At 38.1% G+C, this 16,594-nt stretch overlaps 5 protein-coding genes across 5 annotated transcripts; 2 read left to right on the forward strand and 3 right to left on the reverse strand. All coding sequences in view use genetic code 12, as the record gives it.

The window, feature by feature from the left end:
* Nucleotides 1-235: 235 nt before the first annotated feature.
* On the forward strand, nucleotides 236-976 carry CORT_0B04350 (ThiJ/PfpI protein; the record flags this gene model as incomplete). The annotated part of the gene is made up of 1 exon (XM_003867531.1): nucleotides 236-976. The coding sequence occupies one exon, from the start codon at nucleotides 236-238 to the stop codon at nucleotides 974-976; it is 741 nt and encodes a 246-aa protein (XP_003867579.1).
* A 40-nt stretch (nucleotides 977-1,016) lies between these two features.
* Nucleotides 1,017-2,705, reverse strand: CORT_0B04360 (hypothetical protein; the record flags this gene model as incomplete). Its single annotated transcript, XM_003867532.1, has 1 exon — nucleotides 1,017-2,705. The coding sequence occupies one exon, from the start codon at nucleotides 2,703-2,705 to the stop codon at nucleotides 1,017-1,019; it is 1,689 nt and encodes a 562-aa protein (XP_003867580.1).
* A 1,526-nt stretch (nucleotides 2,706-4,231) lies between these two features.
* CORT_0B04370 (Zcf8 predicted zinc-finger protein) lies at nucleotides 4,232-7,054 on the forward strand (the record flags this gene model as incomplete). The annotated part of the gene is made up of 1 exon (XM_003867533.1): nucleotides 4,232-7,054. One exon carries the CDS (start codon nucleotides 4,232-4,234, stop codon nucleotides 7,052-7,054), a length of 2,823 nt encoding a protein of 940 aa, XP_003867581.1.
* Nucleotides 7,055-7,116: 62 nt separating this feature from the next.
* CORT_0B04380 (Mup3 protein) lies at nucleotides 7,117-8,934 on the reverse strand (the record flags this gene model as incomplete). The annotated part of the gene is made up of 1 exon (XM_003867534.1): nucleotides 7,117-8,934. The coding sequence occupies one exon, from the start codon at nucleotides 8,932-8,934 to the stop codon at nucleotides 7,117-7,119; it is 1,818 nt and encodes a 605-aa protein (XP_003867582.1).
* Nucleotides 8,935-11,588: 2,654 nt separating this feature from the next.
* On the reverse strand, nucleotides 11,589-16,529 carry CORT_0B04390 (hypothetical protein; the record flags this gene model as incomplete). Its single annotated transcript, XM_003867535.1, has 1 exon — nucleotides 11,589-16,529. One exon carries the CDS (start codon nucleotides 16,527-16,529, stop codon nucleotides 11,589-11,591), a length of 4,941 nt encoding a protein of 1,646 aa, XP_003867583.1.
* Nucleotides 16,530-16,594: the final 65 nt, after the last annotated feature.

The following is a 16,594-nucleotide window of genomic DNA, read 5'->3' on the forward strand; positions in this document are numbered from 1 at the left end:
ATGGATATACAATATGTGTGGAACAGTTACACAAAACCAGAATTTCTTCCCTGTTTCGGATAGAAGTTTAGCAAATCCGTCTAGAACAATGTAAAATAAGCATCTTTTGTTTATAGCAATTTGTAAGCAGTGCAGAGCAATCGATGACTACCCCAAGGGTATAAATACTCTCCACATTACCGGTCAAATGTGTGAATTATCTCGTTTTTGATATTACACGTCACATCTTTACACTATGGTCAAAGTATTACTTGCTATTAGTTCCTACCACGGAAAGTTCTACCCAGAAGGCTCTAAAACAGGAGTTTATTTTAGTGAAGTATTGGAGCCATATACAGAGTTTACTAAAAAAGGCTATGAGGTCACAATTGCTTCCGAGACTGGAACCTTTGCTTGGGATTCCCACAGTCTACTCTTTGAAAGTTTATCATTCCACTTTGGAAATATTTATACCGCTTTTCTCAATAAAAGTTCGGCATTTAACAAAGCAATGAAAAATGTCAAGAAAGCATCCGATGTGGAAGATGAGAAATTTGACATCTTTTTCGCCAGTGCTGGTCATGCTACTTTGTTCGACTATCCTAAGGCTAAATCATTACAGAAAATTGCTGCTGATACTTACGATAATGGTGGTGTTGTTACTGCAGTTTGTCACGGAGGCGCTATTTTCGAAAATCTCATTGATCCTGCAACTGGTGAACCATTAATTAAAGGCAAAAAAGTAACAGGTTTTACTGATAGTGCAGAGAAAAAGTTATTTCTTACAAACTCAATCAAGAAACATAATTTGGTTACAATGGAAGGTGTTGCTAAAAAAGAGGGAGCTACATATGTGTCACCTAAAGGGGATTGGGACTCATTTACCGTCATTGATGGCAGACTTGTTACTGGTGCCAATCCACAGTCTGCTGAAAAGGGTGCTAAAGACACTATCAAGACCTTTGAAAAGACAAGAAATCAAACAACTGACAATTAGTTTTCACTTCTTATATTCTTCAATACACATTTATTCTGTTCTAGATATCTTCAATTGTCCTGTAGACTGGCGCTTCTCCAGATCCCTTTTCTACTTTAAAAAAGTCAGGACCTAATTCTATTAACCCTGTTTCGGCAGCATACACTGCCCAATGGTCAGTCAATTCTTTCAAAACTTCTGGCTTCTTTTCAGCAAGGTCGTCTGTTTCTCCAGGATCTTCAATAATATTGAACAACTGCCACTTTTCAGGACCAAATGGTTTGGGGATGTACAACGCTTTGTATTGACCTTTTCTGATTGCTTGTTGTCCAAACAATTCCCAACCAGTTACAGTGTTTTCATCGTGCACATAAGGTGCCTTTCCTGATATGTAGCTTGACCATGATTTTCCTCTTGGAATAGCAACACTCCTTCCTCTATAAGTTGATCCGGGATGTTGAACTCCAGCGAGATCCAAAACAGTAGGCAATATATCCATCACTGTGGTGAATTCTTTGAAGATTTTGCCCTCCTGGCCCTTCAATAATGGTGGGTAATGAACAATCAAGGGGCAAACAATTGCACCCTCAGTTGACCAAGCTTTGTACATTGAATGAGGCGCGGTTGCAGCTTGTGCCCATTGGTCACCATAGAAAGTAAAGGAGTTGTAATTTCCAATATTTTCAAGCGAGTTATCGTAGTACTTCTCAACGAATGTTTGAATTCTCTTGTTTGTCAATGGCAACGCCTCCATAATCATTCCTTCAGCACCATTATCCGACATGAACAAGATAAACGTATTGTCCAACTCATTCTTTTTCTTCAAGTGGTCGATCAATCTTCCTATTTCTTCATCTAAAATCTCAACCATAGCAGCATAAGTCTGGACAATTTTAGTTTCCACAGCTTTTTCTTCTTCAGTCAAGTCTTTCCAGTCTTTACGAATTGTTGTAATTGGATGCGGCTTGACATCCTTTTCTATAATACCCAATTCTAAAGCCTTTGCCAATCTCTTTCTACGCAACTCCTCAGGACCTGAATCATAGACACCCTTATACTGGGCGATTCTATCCTGAGGAGCTTGGTATGGCCAATGTGGTGCAGTGTAGGTGACAAAGCCAAAAAACGGTTCATCTTCTGGTGTTTCATCAATAAACTCAATCGCTTTGTTTGTAAAGTTTGTGGTTGAATAAAAATTGTCAGGTAGATCCTCCTCTGGGTTCAACTCCTTATCATCAGAAACGTAGTAGTTGGGTAAGAATGGGGCCTGTTCACCTGTTTCATCTCGTGTAATGTATTTGTAGTGGTTACCTGCACCAGGCAACAAAGTCCATGACCTTTTGAACCCTCTCTTGATGGGCCAATATGGTTCCTTCAAACCCAAATGCCATTTGCCCGAAATAAATGTGTGGTATCCATTATCCTGCAAGATCTCAGGTAATGCAACCACCCTGTCATTCAAATACCCTTCGTAACCAGGTTTGCCTTTAAATTTGTCACCTTGACGCGAAGCAAACTCTGCCATCTGTCCTAAACCTGCAATGTGGTTGTCTGTTCCACTCAATAACATTGATCTAGTAGGTGAACAAGCTGATGCTGTATGGAAATCAGTTAACCTGATACCATTTTTAGTAGCTAACTTGTCTAAATTAGGTGTGTGTATCTCACCTCCAAAGGGAGATAAGTCAGTGAATCCTAAATCGTCAGCAACGATAATCAAAAAGTTTGGTCTCTTCTTCTCAATGGTCATTGGTTATGCGTCCATACAAAAGAATAACGTCGGTAAGACCTCATTTTCATGGAATCTAATGTGTTCTTTATATCTGTAAAAGGAGTGAATTTTCAAGCCAGCGCCACAGTTTTCGTGATAATCAATTTAATTTATATCATCGTCAACAAAACAAACGCAATATGTTGATGCATAGCACCTATAGCCACACAATCTCGAAAAAAATACCTGGTGGATTGATGCAAGCATACTCTGATGATACTCCTAGTAGAGGTAGCCTCTTAACAACGTGGTTTTAAAGAGTAACACTCTTTCTGGTCTTTACTTTGTTCGGCGAGGCAGGTATTACATAATACCTGTGTTCTAATTAGGTAATACATTAGTATTGAGACCCAAAAAATCTTTCAGTCCGATCGGAATAATAAACTTCAATTGCGTGATTTTGTTTTGTACAATGAAGGTTATCTTCGTAAGCATATCAAAGTCAGATGCACAAAGGGATTAGTGGTTTTTATATATTCGGCATGAATGTGCCGAGTATCAAAACTAAAGGTGGTCATTATTCAGTGCGGATTTAAGTGGTGGGGCAGTCCCTGAATATGATTCATCATCTGACTTGATGGCTGATTATTGACATTTGGTTTTCCATGCGTTTGTCTACTCAGGAGACACACATTTCTACGGTAGTAAAACTTCAAGTCGCTCACAACAGTTTGGGATATGTGAGTTGGCTTTAACTTTTCTTGGCCAATTTCTTCTTGAACAATTTACACATGCTAGTAAAGCAAACGCCTCGTTGAATTCGTGACACAAAAGCTCTTGGTGTTTTCATAAATCCGATCGCCCACCGTGTGTAGACCTGTAGGGTTATGGAGCCTCCAATATACACGAGGGTGACTGGTTTACCAAATCCTTTTAAAGCTCCTCTTAAGAGTACTTCAATACTATTCTCCAGCTCCTTCATATAACCCGAATTGCACTTTTCTACGTTTGGTTCTCGCATTTTATCGGAGTTATGATTAAAAGTAGCTCAAATATGAACAGTTTCGTCGAATAAAGAATACTATGTTCATTCGTAACGTCTGAAACAGAATTTTGTATGGTACTTGAATACCAACTAAGACCTTTTCCTAGGTGCCAATTTGTTCATCAAAGGTATCTATTTGTGAGCCCCGTTATTCGTCGCATTTACAACAGTCTACATTATCACCTCAAAGCTGATCACCGTAGTTACCTCTTGGATCGCTCTCTCCATTCTCCAATGTGAATACCGTGTACTTCCCAAAAGGCGTTTTCCGGCACAGTCACGGATTAAGAACATCGCAGATTTAAATACGACACAAACAAAAAAATTATATAATAAATTCCAAACACCGGAAAGAAGCAAAAAAAATTGGAGGGAAACAAAACAAAAGTGTCGGAGACTTCTTTAAGATCAAGGATATTTTATCTCAACTTACAAGTCAGATCGTAACTATCTGGAAACGCTGGAGGAAACTGGAATCATCTTTGTTAACGGGAGATTTGAAGACTCCATATAGTCCAACATGGATATTCGCACAATAACAGAAGAATCGGTAACAGGACAACTGGAATCAACGAAGTCTACCGAAAAAACAAAGGCATCACAGGCAAATCAATTGGAACGTTTAGAGCCAGACTTGGCATCTAACCAGCAAAGTCAATATGCCAATATTCTACAACAACAACAACAACCACAACCTCAACCTAGCCCACCACTGTCTAATGGAAACGACAAGATCAGTAATCAAGGATCAACAGAATCACCTTCACCTTACTATCCAAATCCGCAGAAACCGCAAATAAACAGCGATGAAGTTGCCAATAGTTATAATTCCGACCACGAGGCGCATAATCTAAACAAACCAAAGAGACAAAGAAGAAGCTACAGCTGTGGGCCATGCAAAATGTTGAAGATCAAGTGTGATTTACAGATTCCTTGTACCTCATGCAAGAAGTTCAAGCGTGTTAATAGGTGTTTATTACAGCCGCCTCAGCCTCCTTCACAAGAAGAGCTCAGCAAAATCAAAGAAAGGAAGAAAAGAACCATGCATAAACGGTTGAAGACCTCCAATGACATTGTACACGCATTCAATGACAACCAAAACTCTATTCCCTCGTTGCTTTCATCTATTCAATCGAGTACAAAACTTTTGGAGCAACATCTGAGATCTTTTCTTGATCATGGCGTAAACCAACAGCTCCAGCGTTCAGGCAGTAATGACAACTATAGTTCGTCTCACATACGACAATCACACTTTTCTAGCTTGCAACCAGAGACAAATAATAGTTTGTCTACGCATCCTATATCCCACATAACTTCGAATTATGATGGCCAAGCTCAAACAAAATTTTCTGTCGAGAATGCTCAACCACAAGGAGATTTGATTAACACATTACTTTCTCGGGATTACCAAAAGACTATTGAATTAAGTATGGTGGATGTCAAGCGTATCAAAAGGTTATTGCCCAGTAAGTTTGAAGCAATCGAGCGCCTTTTTCAATTATACATCAAAACGATAAATCCAGTTTTTTTAGATACCCAAGATCATGACGAAATCATGCGAGTGGGAAGAATCGTCTACGAGAAATTGGTATCGATTGATGATGAGAATGTGAAAAATTTAAGTAAGAGTGTTGAGTTCAACTTCGTTGAATTGAGAAATTTATCGCTAATTTTTCTCATACTTGCAAGTGGATTCTTGTTTGAGAAGGTGGATAATATATCGTGTAATTTTTTATTTGATTTGAGAACAATTTATAAAGACGATTTGATCGAGGACTGGGTCAAAATTGCAAAGTTTATCAAGTTGAAAGTATTGTCTTATGAGTCTTTGACGGACTTGATTTACTTGATGGATTGGTACTTCATTATAAAGAATTTATACACTTACGATAACACAATCATTGAAAATTATTTGGAATTTAACAACTTGTTGAACTATCTAGTGTTGAATAACGATTTCATTGCGTTGATTGAGGATATTGGTGCAGAGGTATCGAGTCAGGACAACACTCCACAGCCTCAGGCTGAAGGAAGACCAAATTACGATGAGACGAGACGAAGAGCTTACCCAAAATCGAGAGAATTCCGGGTACTAGGCAAGTATTGGATTCAATTAAGAATGATTGAATTAGAGTTTACATTTTTTCAATACAAGGGGTCAATGTTGGTGTCTAATCAATTGAAGAACTCCATTGTCCCACACGCAGATGTATTGGATAGCATGTATGGTCCAAATGGTGCATTTGCTAACTCTCCTTTAACAAGACACCAAGTAGCAATATGGAGTCTCTACTATACAAGATCGGGCCAATCGACATCAATTAGGCGCATCGTAAAGGACTACTTGGAGTTGTACAGCAATGCGTCATTATTACTTAAGGATGATTTGAAACAAGTCGAAGCCAAGTTCAACAACGTGGGTGAGTATGGGCCAGAGCCACAGGTTACTATTCGAGATGTGGAGACGTTGTTAAAAAATCAACAAATTTTACTTTTATTTGTCAGGTGGTTATCATTTATACGTATTGAGTCTAATTACTTTCCAAGCTTGAGATACTCGTCCTTTTTGACAACCATGATGAATTTGAACAACCATTTTAATCTTCTTGATGAATATTACAAGGGTGAAGGAAAAGGAGACAACTTGGTTGATTTTGTACTTTCAAAATTTGCCTTGCATTTTATAAAGTCTTTTTTACAGTGTTTGACATATCAAGCGTTGTTTTTGATATTCTTAAAGTACGCACTTCTTCAAAGCTCAAGAAGAAACAATTTTGCGTTCAAGATTCGTTTGGATGAGATATACCAGCAAGTCCTTAGCTCATTTCAATTGACGTTGAATAAGTTTGTTGTTAGCCCTAAAATGAAGGAGTACTACACCTATATTCCTGTATTTCGTGTTAATGTCAGTTTTTTGATCGATGCTAATCATGTACTTAAGGAAGAGCCAACAACAATGCAACAGCAGCGTGATGTCGACTCAAGAAAGCATAAAGCACCGTTTGAATTTCAAGATTTGACCGATTTAATGTACCAATTGAAGCTGGAATGCAACCCAGAGCATTGGGAGTTTCTCACAGATGTTTATTTCGGATCAAAAGACAATTTTTTCAGGTATGTTGAAAAGGTATGGGATTTGTTTGAATTTTTATTGAGCGATGCTCCTACACCTGGTGATGGTCCAGGAGCACAATTGACCAAGGACATGGTAATAACAAACACCTTGAAATTTAATGATGAATTTGTTAACCACCATAAGGACAAATTAATGGGGTTAGTGTTTGATCACAATGATGTGGATGAGTATATGAAGCTCAATACCGAGCCCAATATCGATGATTAGTTAACAAATTTATAGCTAATGCAAGGAAATATTCTATATATACATTTACTGTCTATAAAATGCTATCCAACAGTTTCGTCAAGCAAAGTTCTATACGGCATATTGTGGGAAGTGTGAACCTTCTCCCATGATTTCACGGTTAACCCATCACCCAAGGTAGTTTCTTCAATCATTAATTGATAGTTGCCCCACCATGGCAAAATTCTAAACATTAAAGTCCAATATAATATACATATTAAGACGCATATCAAGCCCACTAGTCCATAGTTCGGCCAACTTTCCAATCCTTTGGGGTTTGGCGAGCTCGAGGATATGAATGGCCCAATGACTAAGTAAATACTGATCAATAAAACTGCAATTGTGCCAAAATATCCAGCTCTAACCGGGGCATGCAATTCTGGGTAACGTTTGCGAATTATAAATATACCCACTGCGATCAACGCAATGGCAATTTGTTGTGGGTATCCCTCAAGTGACACCATATAACTGTATACATCACCTTCATGAAATCCTAAAATCATGACGGTAGTGATTGCGCAGCTTAGAATAAGGATTCGCAATGGTGCTCCAAAGGGCCAATTAGATGACATGAATTTTGAAAATGGCAAATACCCTTCGCGAAATACTTCCTGATCAACTCTAGAAATGGTGTAAATGACAACAAAGATGTTTCCACCCGCACAAATGGCAATAGCAAATGTTAAGAAATGACGTCCCAAGTTCTTTCCCAAAATCTTTTCAAACAAAATAGATCCGACTAATGTTGAGGAATTGACAATTTCTTGATCAGGAATAACTATTAAGTAAGCTAAATTGATGATACCGTAGGTGAATGCCATGATTACAAGTGATACAGGACCCGCAATCTTGAATGTCTTAATGGGATCCTGTATCTCATTAGAAACGGTATGCACAGAATTCCAACCACTGAATGCAAAACTAGCTTTGATAACAGCACTAGAGAATGAGGATAGATTAGCCTTGGCTTTCACCTGCCAAAAACCGTCCCATGATAAGTGACTCTCCAATTCTGTCACAGTTTGTGGGAGAATGGCAACATATAAACCCATGACGACCATGATTCCAACAAGAACCAATTTTAAAGCGCCAAGAACATTTTGGACTCTAACACCATGATTTACACTTACCCCATGTATCAAAGCTGCCGCATATAAAAACAACAATCCAGTTACTCTAATTCTCCATGGAGTGATAGTAATTCCCAAAGCATGTATAAAATACTCTCCAAACACCAAAACATTACTAATCGTAAACCCAAACATGACCAGGTAAATTGAAAATGCAACTGTAGCCAACAATGTTGGCTTGGTGTAAATAAACTCTAGAAACACTTTTGCTCCACCGCTTCGAGGTACCAATGACCCCATCTCGAGAAACACATATAATCCGCCGAATGAGGCAATTGCCGCAATGATCCAAGCAAGGAAGAAAAGAAATGGGCTCTGTCCACAATCAATGTATATCCCCGATGTAATACTGAAAATTCCACTTCCTAGTATTCTGCTAATGAAGAGAATTATTGTGGAGTATAGCCCCAAGTGCCTGCCTTGGGGCAAATCTTCCAAATTTTGCAAATGTGATGAAGGGTGACGATTGTGGGATGCCCTTAGCGGTTCTGTGGCAACTTCATCCTCTGAAATTAGTTCAGTGTACAGCCCAGCTACCGGTGCTTTAGAATCATATGGCTTATCAATGGATACCATTTCAATGTTATCAAATTCTTGACTTATAGAATTGTCGTTTTGTTGACTGGCTAAACAGCGAGTGGGTAGTTCTACTTTAGGAGAGTGCTCTGGTGAATGTGCTGAACGAGAAAGATTCTTCCCACTATCACTATCTGATTTAGAAATTGGTGACATTGGTAATATAATTTTTAAATGTAAGACAACTTTATCTCCGTTGTGGCTTTCACTATAATCAAAGAATGAGACAGCGACGACATGAGATAACGGAAAAAATACAACACTAAATTTGAGCCACACAATTCCAAAGCTTTTAAGGCAGCGTAGTGTGCATTAGTATTTTTGCTATTCAGAATTGACTTGAAGACTTTGAAGAGTGATTACTTGAGGCTTATTATCTATACGATATGTAAAAAGTACTCACCATCCAAGCTATTGAATGTATATAGAATCTACACATTCTTCTTGTCATTATGTTTGTAAATCAAACCCCTGTAGTTAGGAAAATGGGTAATGTACCAATAATGTAATTGACTAAATGGATAAGTGGTGAAATTGACTTTTCCATCAGCATACCATGAAGTACATCCACCAAATACTATTCCAAAGACACTCTCGCGTAATTTTTCTTGAGTCAACTTGAACCAGCTGTCATATGCTTCTGGCTTAACAACGACGAATTTCTCTTTGCCTTGAAGAGTTGGCTTAGCAACTTTCATATAATAATCAACACCATGTTCAATTGACATTACAACATATGCATGACCAGTTCCTATGTTTGGACCACCAATTATAAAAAAGTTTGGAATGTTTTTAACTAAAGCAGTTCTGTAGGCCCCAACACCTTCGTCAACCCAAATCTTCTTCAATGAAGCGCCCTTGTTGGTTCTGACTGGTAAAGTGAATGCTTTTGGAACATCGTACCCAGTGCATGCGATAATGATGTCCGCTTTAATAAATCTACCATCTTTCAAGTATATTCCATTAGACACAACCTTCTCGACACGCTCATTGGTAAGTCCAATTCTAGGGTCACTCAATGAAGGGATGTAACCGTAATCAAAAATCAACCTTTTGCAGCCCACTTTATAACCAGGTATAAGAACATCCCAATACTTTTTGGCGCCTGCTTCATATAGTTCACTGACTGGTATCTGTTTACCCAACGAACAAGTCTTGACAAAAGACCTTCTCCTCTAAATAAGGGGAACCTTGATTCAGCAACAGCAGCCGTGAACCAACGCACCAATTGCAAGCCAAAAAAACTGTATCTGAGCAAGCTGTAAATAAGTGCTAGTATTTTTGGAACCGGAGGCATAACATAATGTTGTGAGCGAACAATTTGGGGTAATGAACCAACGCTATATTTAGGGTCATTCTACAAGGCAGGAACCACTTGGTTAGCAGAACACTCGTTACCAAAGACAACAACAATTTTACCTCTTGTATCAACTGAATGATCCCAAAGAGCCGAGTGCATGTATTTCCCTTTGAAATTTTCCAAGCCAGGTTCCTTCAAATGTGAAGGAAGAGCCAATACACCAGTGCGGAAAAGGGGAATTTTAGCTGTATGCTCGATTTTCTGACCGATAGACATATCATGTGCATACAAGGTCCAAACCCCAGTATCTTCATTAAACACACATTCGTCTACCTTTATTTTCAACCTAGTTTTCTCTTTCAACTTGTATTGCTTGGCAACCCTCAAAACGTACTCTTCCATTTCATATTGTGGACGCTGCAATCTGGTCCAATTGGATGTTAAAACAAAGGAGAAGGAATACCAAACCGCGGGAATATCAGAAGCATAACCTGGGTAAGTGTTTGCATACCAAGTTCCACCAAAGTTGTCATACCTTTCAAAAAGTCACGTCATTCTCCTTGAGGGAATCCATTGTTTTTATGGCACTTGCCATTCCACCAAGCCCAGCACCAATGATAGCAAAATTTGACGAAGTGTGAATTGTTGGTAGAGAATCGTCCACTTTCCTTAAATCTTTTGGGTCAACACCCAAGACCATTGAAGAATCCCTTAATTTGATTCTATATTTATCTGGGTCAATTTGAGAATCTTTTGTTAAAATGATACTAGGCATTTTTGATACAGTTGTTCTTGGAAATTACCTATTAAAATTATTAAACAGGAGGTCAACACAGGTGGACCTCACTTGCTTTATATGTAATAGTTTAGCATTTGATGGAACTCTTCAGTCATGTTCAATTCCATGACAACCATGTATAAGATTTATCTCTATACATTTGACTAATTATGTTAACGGATTATATTTGATCAAAGCGGATTTAAACTGAAAAATTGAACTCCCTTCATTGCACAAAACTTGAACAGTCCTCCTTTTTCTTCATTTTTTTTCGCAGACAATGAAAATACGTCTTGGAAATCCCATCGATTGTCTCAGATTGGAAATGTGGGGTTATTTCACTGGAAGTGTAGTCGTCGGTACAAAATTTATAAGGAGACATAAAACATTTTAGGTTACTCAATGTATGTCATAAGAAAACGGAGATGGTTATAAAATGACCTATTATCTGACTAATAAGGTCCGTCTGGCATTAAAGGCACAATAATTTAACACAAACTTGATTAAGTCTCTCTCTATTGTATGGTTGGTTCATCTTACCATGTTGATTTTCATAGCTGCCACGCTATGCAAAAAAGCACTACCTACCTATGAGCTCAGGTGTAGACACCCTTTCTACCATGACGATTCACTGAACCAAAGATAAAGGGAAAGCTCTGTATATATTTTCAGACCTATTGTACGAATTACTCAAAAAGATATATAAATAAAACTCTCTATTAAAACGTTTATTTACTTCTGATTCTTCTGGTTCTTCTTCTTCACATAGGACTCCTTTGCCAACGAAATCAAACTATTAAGCTCACCACTATTTTCACACATTGAATAAAATAATGAGTCTGAATTCGAAATCAAAACGTACGGATTATCATATTCAACAACTTTACCAGCATCCATAACCAAGATTTTATCATAATCGATAATTGTTCTTAATCTATGAGCAATGGTTAATATAGTACTTGATCCAAATTCATCACGAATTGTCTTTTGAATTAATGCATCAGACTTGTAATCGATAGAACTTGTTGCTTCATCAAGCAATATGATTTTAGGGTTCTTCAACAATGATCGTGCAAGACAAACTAATTGACGTTCACCTTGAGATAAGTTGCCTCCACCTTCAGTTATAGGATTCTCCAAGTCATGGAATTTATTTTGGTTTTCTTCGGTGGAAGCAGCGGTTGATGACGATGGTGTTGGGTTGTTTGGATCGATTAAATTGACTCTCTTCAAAGCAGCATAGATATCAGCGTCGGTGTATTGCTCAAATGGGTCTAAGTTGGATCTAATCGTTCCGGCAAATAGGGTGGGGTCTTGTGGGATAATGGTAATGGCTTGGCGTAAATTTCTCAAACCAATAGTTGTGATATCAACACCATCAATTTTGATGGATCCACTTTCAGGATCCAAAAAGCGAAAAAATGCAGTAATGATGGTTGATTTACCAGCACCAGTTCTTCCAACAATTCCCACCTTGTTACAAGGTTCGATATCAAATGTAACGTTTTTGATGACACGAGGTAATTCTGGAGAATATCTCAATGAAACATCATTAACAGATATTTGCCCCTTGTCAGGCCAATTTGCTGGTGGCTCCGTTTCTTTGATCTCATAAGGTGGTTCTTGTTCAACCTCAAGATACTCTTGTAATCTCTCCACTGAATTCATATTCATTTCAACATTGGCGTAAAGACGAACAACCCAAAGAGCACTTTCACTGAACGCTATAGCATATGATAATGACAACCCTGCTAAACCGGCATCAATTTTACCAATTGATAACAAGACAAAGATACCTGCAAAAAACATGACAAGAGACCCGACAACATCAATTCTAAATGAAAGCCATCTATTGGCAACCCACAAGTAAAAAAATGGTCTATTGTTGTTATCAATTGCTTGTAAATTTTGCTTCATAAATCTAGATTCAACACCATAAGCTCTAATTGTAGCAACACCAGTCAATGATTCAGAAAAGTGTTGATGAATTGGCGACTTGGTGATTGATTCGTATCTCTTCAACTCTCTCGACAATGTCAAGTAGAAAAATCCAACCAAGTAGTACAAGAATGCAATAACAAATGCAAAAACAAGGAACCCAGGAGTAATGAATGTGATCAAAATCAAAATAGACACACATTGCACAACGCAAATGAAAACACCCTCAGCGAAAGGCGTCACCTCTTGATCCACTGATTCGATATCCTTAGAAAATCTATTCATGATACGACCCAATGGTGTCTTGTCAAAGAATCTCAACCTTGCACGAAGAATAGTTATCAAAACTCTCTTAAAAATACGATTTGACGCACGGATACCGGAAAAAAATGTAACTAAGATTCTAACACATGCTGTGAAACCATAAGCGAATCCAATTATTCCATAAATGGTGATGTAATACAATGTAGAGTGTTGTTCAGCAACCTTGTCAACTCTATTCATGGAAAGGCTCACATACTTGACCGCACCAATGAGGTTGCGTACACCAGGTAATTGAGACAAATGGGAGGTATCAATAGCTTGCCCCATTGTGGTGACTGCTGATCTCAACATAGCTGTATCATTTTCACTGTGAATGGACCATGTTCTTAACCACCACGATTGATACATGTAGACAATTTGTGAAGCAACAAATGTAACAAAAATGGCAGTCCACACTTTCCAACCACCCAACACTTTTGCATAATCGAGGTACACCTTAGAGCTGACAACTCCTTCTGCCTTATTCTCTTCATCAACCAACTTACCATCAGTCTTCACCAAGGGTTCTTCTTCTGCATCTTCACCATTCTTTAAGTTTTTCAATTTCAGCTCAATGGTGGCGGCTTTAGCCTTCATTTCTGCATTCTTATCATCAAGTGATTGTAGATTCAGCGAAGATTGGGTTCTAGAATTCATAACTGATGATTTAACTAATTCATCATCACCTAAATCACCAGATTCTAATAAAGCTTCGGTTGTTCCTTGATTCTTGACTCTTCCATTTTCCATAACCACAATCCATTCAGCATGTTGCGCTGTCAATGCGACATTGTGAGATACCAAAATACATGTTCTTCCTTGCATCAAAGGTCCGGTAATACAATTCTCATAGATCCACAAAGCAGTATGCGAATCAACAGCAGATAAACAATCATCAAGTAGCAAATGTTTTGAGTTTGAGTATAACGCTCTAGCAAGTGATACTCTTTGTTTTTGACCACCCGACAATGTGATTCCCTTTTCACCAACTTCAGTTTGATCACCACCACTTAAGATTTGCAAATCACGAGTCAACCCACAAGCCTCGATAACATCATCATAACGTTTTTGATTGAATGGCGAGCCAAACGTGATGTTTCCTCTAATGGTGTCGTTTAACAACCAAGCTGATTGTGAGCAGTAAGCTACCGATTCAGTCAATCCATGTTCATCGGGGATCAAGTCGTCACGAGGAATAATACCAGGTAAGAATACTTTACCGCCAAGTAGATCCATTTCACCAAGAAGACCCAAGAGCAAAGATGTTTTGCCTGCACCTGTGGGTCCAATAATGACATTCAATTTGCCTGGCTTAAAGGTAATGTTCAAGTCCCTCAATTTGAAGTCTGTTTTTGACAGTGCATTCCATGACAATGTAGCTTTTTCGAATCCAATCTCAGGGGAGTTGGGTCCCTTTTCTTGAGCTAATTGGTCATATTTGGATGTTTCAGCTTCATCCAAGAAATCAGCAACCCTATCTAAGGACACTTTTGATTGAATGACAAAGGATGTCATATCAGCTAATTGATCCAATGGAGATCTCAACAAGGTAAACAACGACAAGGCAGTAAAGGCAACTGGTGCAGTCAAGGTGTGACCCTCAATGATTGTGTAGCAGTAGAATGAAAGTAATGTAATCAAAGTTGGAGTGACAAACCACACAAATGATGCAGCGCACCAAACAGCAGCTCTGTATTTCAAATACTTCAACTCTTCATTTCTAACATCCATCGCACTTTGAAAAAATTTATCTTCCCAGGCAAAGAATTTGATGATTCTAATACTTTGAAAAGTTTCATTCAATTTTTGAATCCTCTTGTCGGTAACTCCCAACATTTGCTTTTGCAATCTTCCCAACCATTGAGCAAATTGGTAATTTACTGGCAACAATACCACGATAGCCAAGGAACCAACAAGAGCACTCCAACCTAATAAATTGTACAACAAAACAGTACAAAAGATGATCATCAAGATTGCACCAACAAAGTAGTGCAAGTAGCCACAAATTTCCGACACTTTGAACGCATCAATGGCCATAAGATTGATAATGGCACCCAACTCGGCAGTAGTTTTGGATTCCTTTTCATCCCCACTATCTTCATCGCTTGATGATTTTTTGTCATCGATAGAGGGCTCTTCCGAAATAGTTTCAGTAACGGTGATCTTTCTTCTTAAGGCTTTGGCATAAACTTCACCAATTATAACCGCCTTCATTCTAACACAAACTCTTCTACCGAGGAATAATGAACAACCAGAACAAATTGAATCCAAGACCTTGACAATTGGCATCATGAACACAAATGTCCAAGCCAAGTTTGCTGAGATTGAATCGGGATCAGCCACGTACTCTAAAACCTTTTTCAACAACACTGAAGGTCCAAACACAAGCATTGATTCAACTATTGCCCAAAACGCTTGAATGGCGAAAAGATATTTAAAATGAAAGAAGATTTTGTAAGTGAATCTTAAAGTAGACTTAGATGCTTCAAATCCTTTCAAAACATACAAAGCATAATCATCTTCTCTCAATCCCCAGATATCACCAAGTCTTAATGGTTGTTTGTATGATTTCCACACCATTTTATCTAACCAACTGTAGGATATAAATGATGCAATACTTGAAACGTTTTCCGGATTTGGTTCAACACCAGGAGTGATGTACAATTGAGAGGGTTTGTCACCAACTGTGGCTGTCAAATTCAATGTCAATAATAAAGCAGCTATAACGAATTGGAAGATATAATATTCACGGCCGGTTTTATTTAATGTAGATGTAATCAAAGCTGATCTAAACGTTAATAATGATGGGAATATATTGAAAAAGTAAAGTGTCGTAGTATGTATCCACAAATTTGGCAATCTAATGGTGACTCTTTTCATATTTATAACTCTAATCGTGACAATTATGAAGACATATACCCAAAAGATTAGTTGGGCAAGTACAGCATGGGTGTTTCTAAACTCTTTGTTCAATTTTCTGTTAACTAACGGCGACAAATGCAATCCCAATGATAGTATCACCAACACATATTCCACAGAGACTCTCAAACTCTCACTAGTGTTTTTAAAAACTTCTTTGACATAGCCATGAGGTGTACCATCAATATTTGTATCAGGCAATCTGGTAAGGTCAAAATGCAATGCCTTTAAATCTTCTTTACTCAACTCTTTATCATCGGTCGTAGTTATAGTTGTCGCTCCATAGTTATCACTTGTAGCCAAAAGAGGTCGTGTATCATCAGGTAGCTTGATTTGACCTCGTCTTTTCTTGTTGTAGGATATAAGGGATTTGGTGAATAATATAACGAAGGATATCACAGTCAATATTAGTGGTGGATAATAGTCTAATCTTAGTCTAGAACATTTGGTGATGTCATCATAATCCCAAAATGGACAGCTAGTGCTATTATTGTGGGTTAGCTGGAGGGACATGTTTTAATGTGTCTTCTTGAGACTAAATAAAGAAGAAGAATAAGGCTTGGGCTTGATTGGTATAT

Source organism: Candida orthopsilosis (genome assembly GCF_000315875.1).
Source record: "Candida orthopsilosis Co 90-125, chromosome 2 draft sequence".
Taxonomy (NCBI): Eukaryota; Fungi; Ascomycota; class Pichiomycetes; order Serinales; family Debaryomycetaceae; genus Lodderomyces; species Lodderomyces orthopsilosis.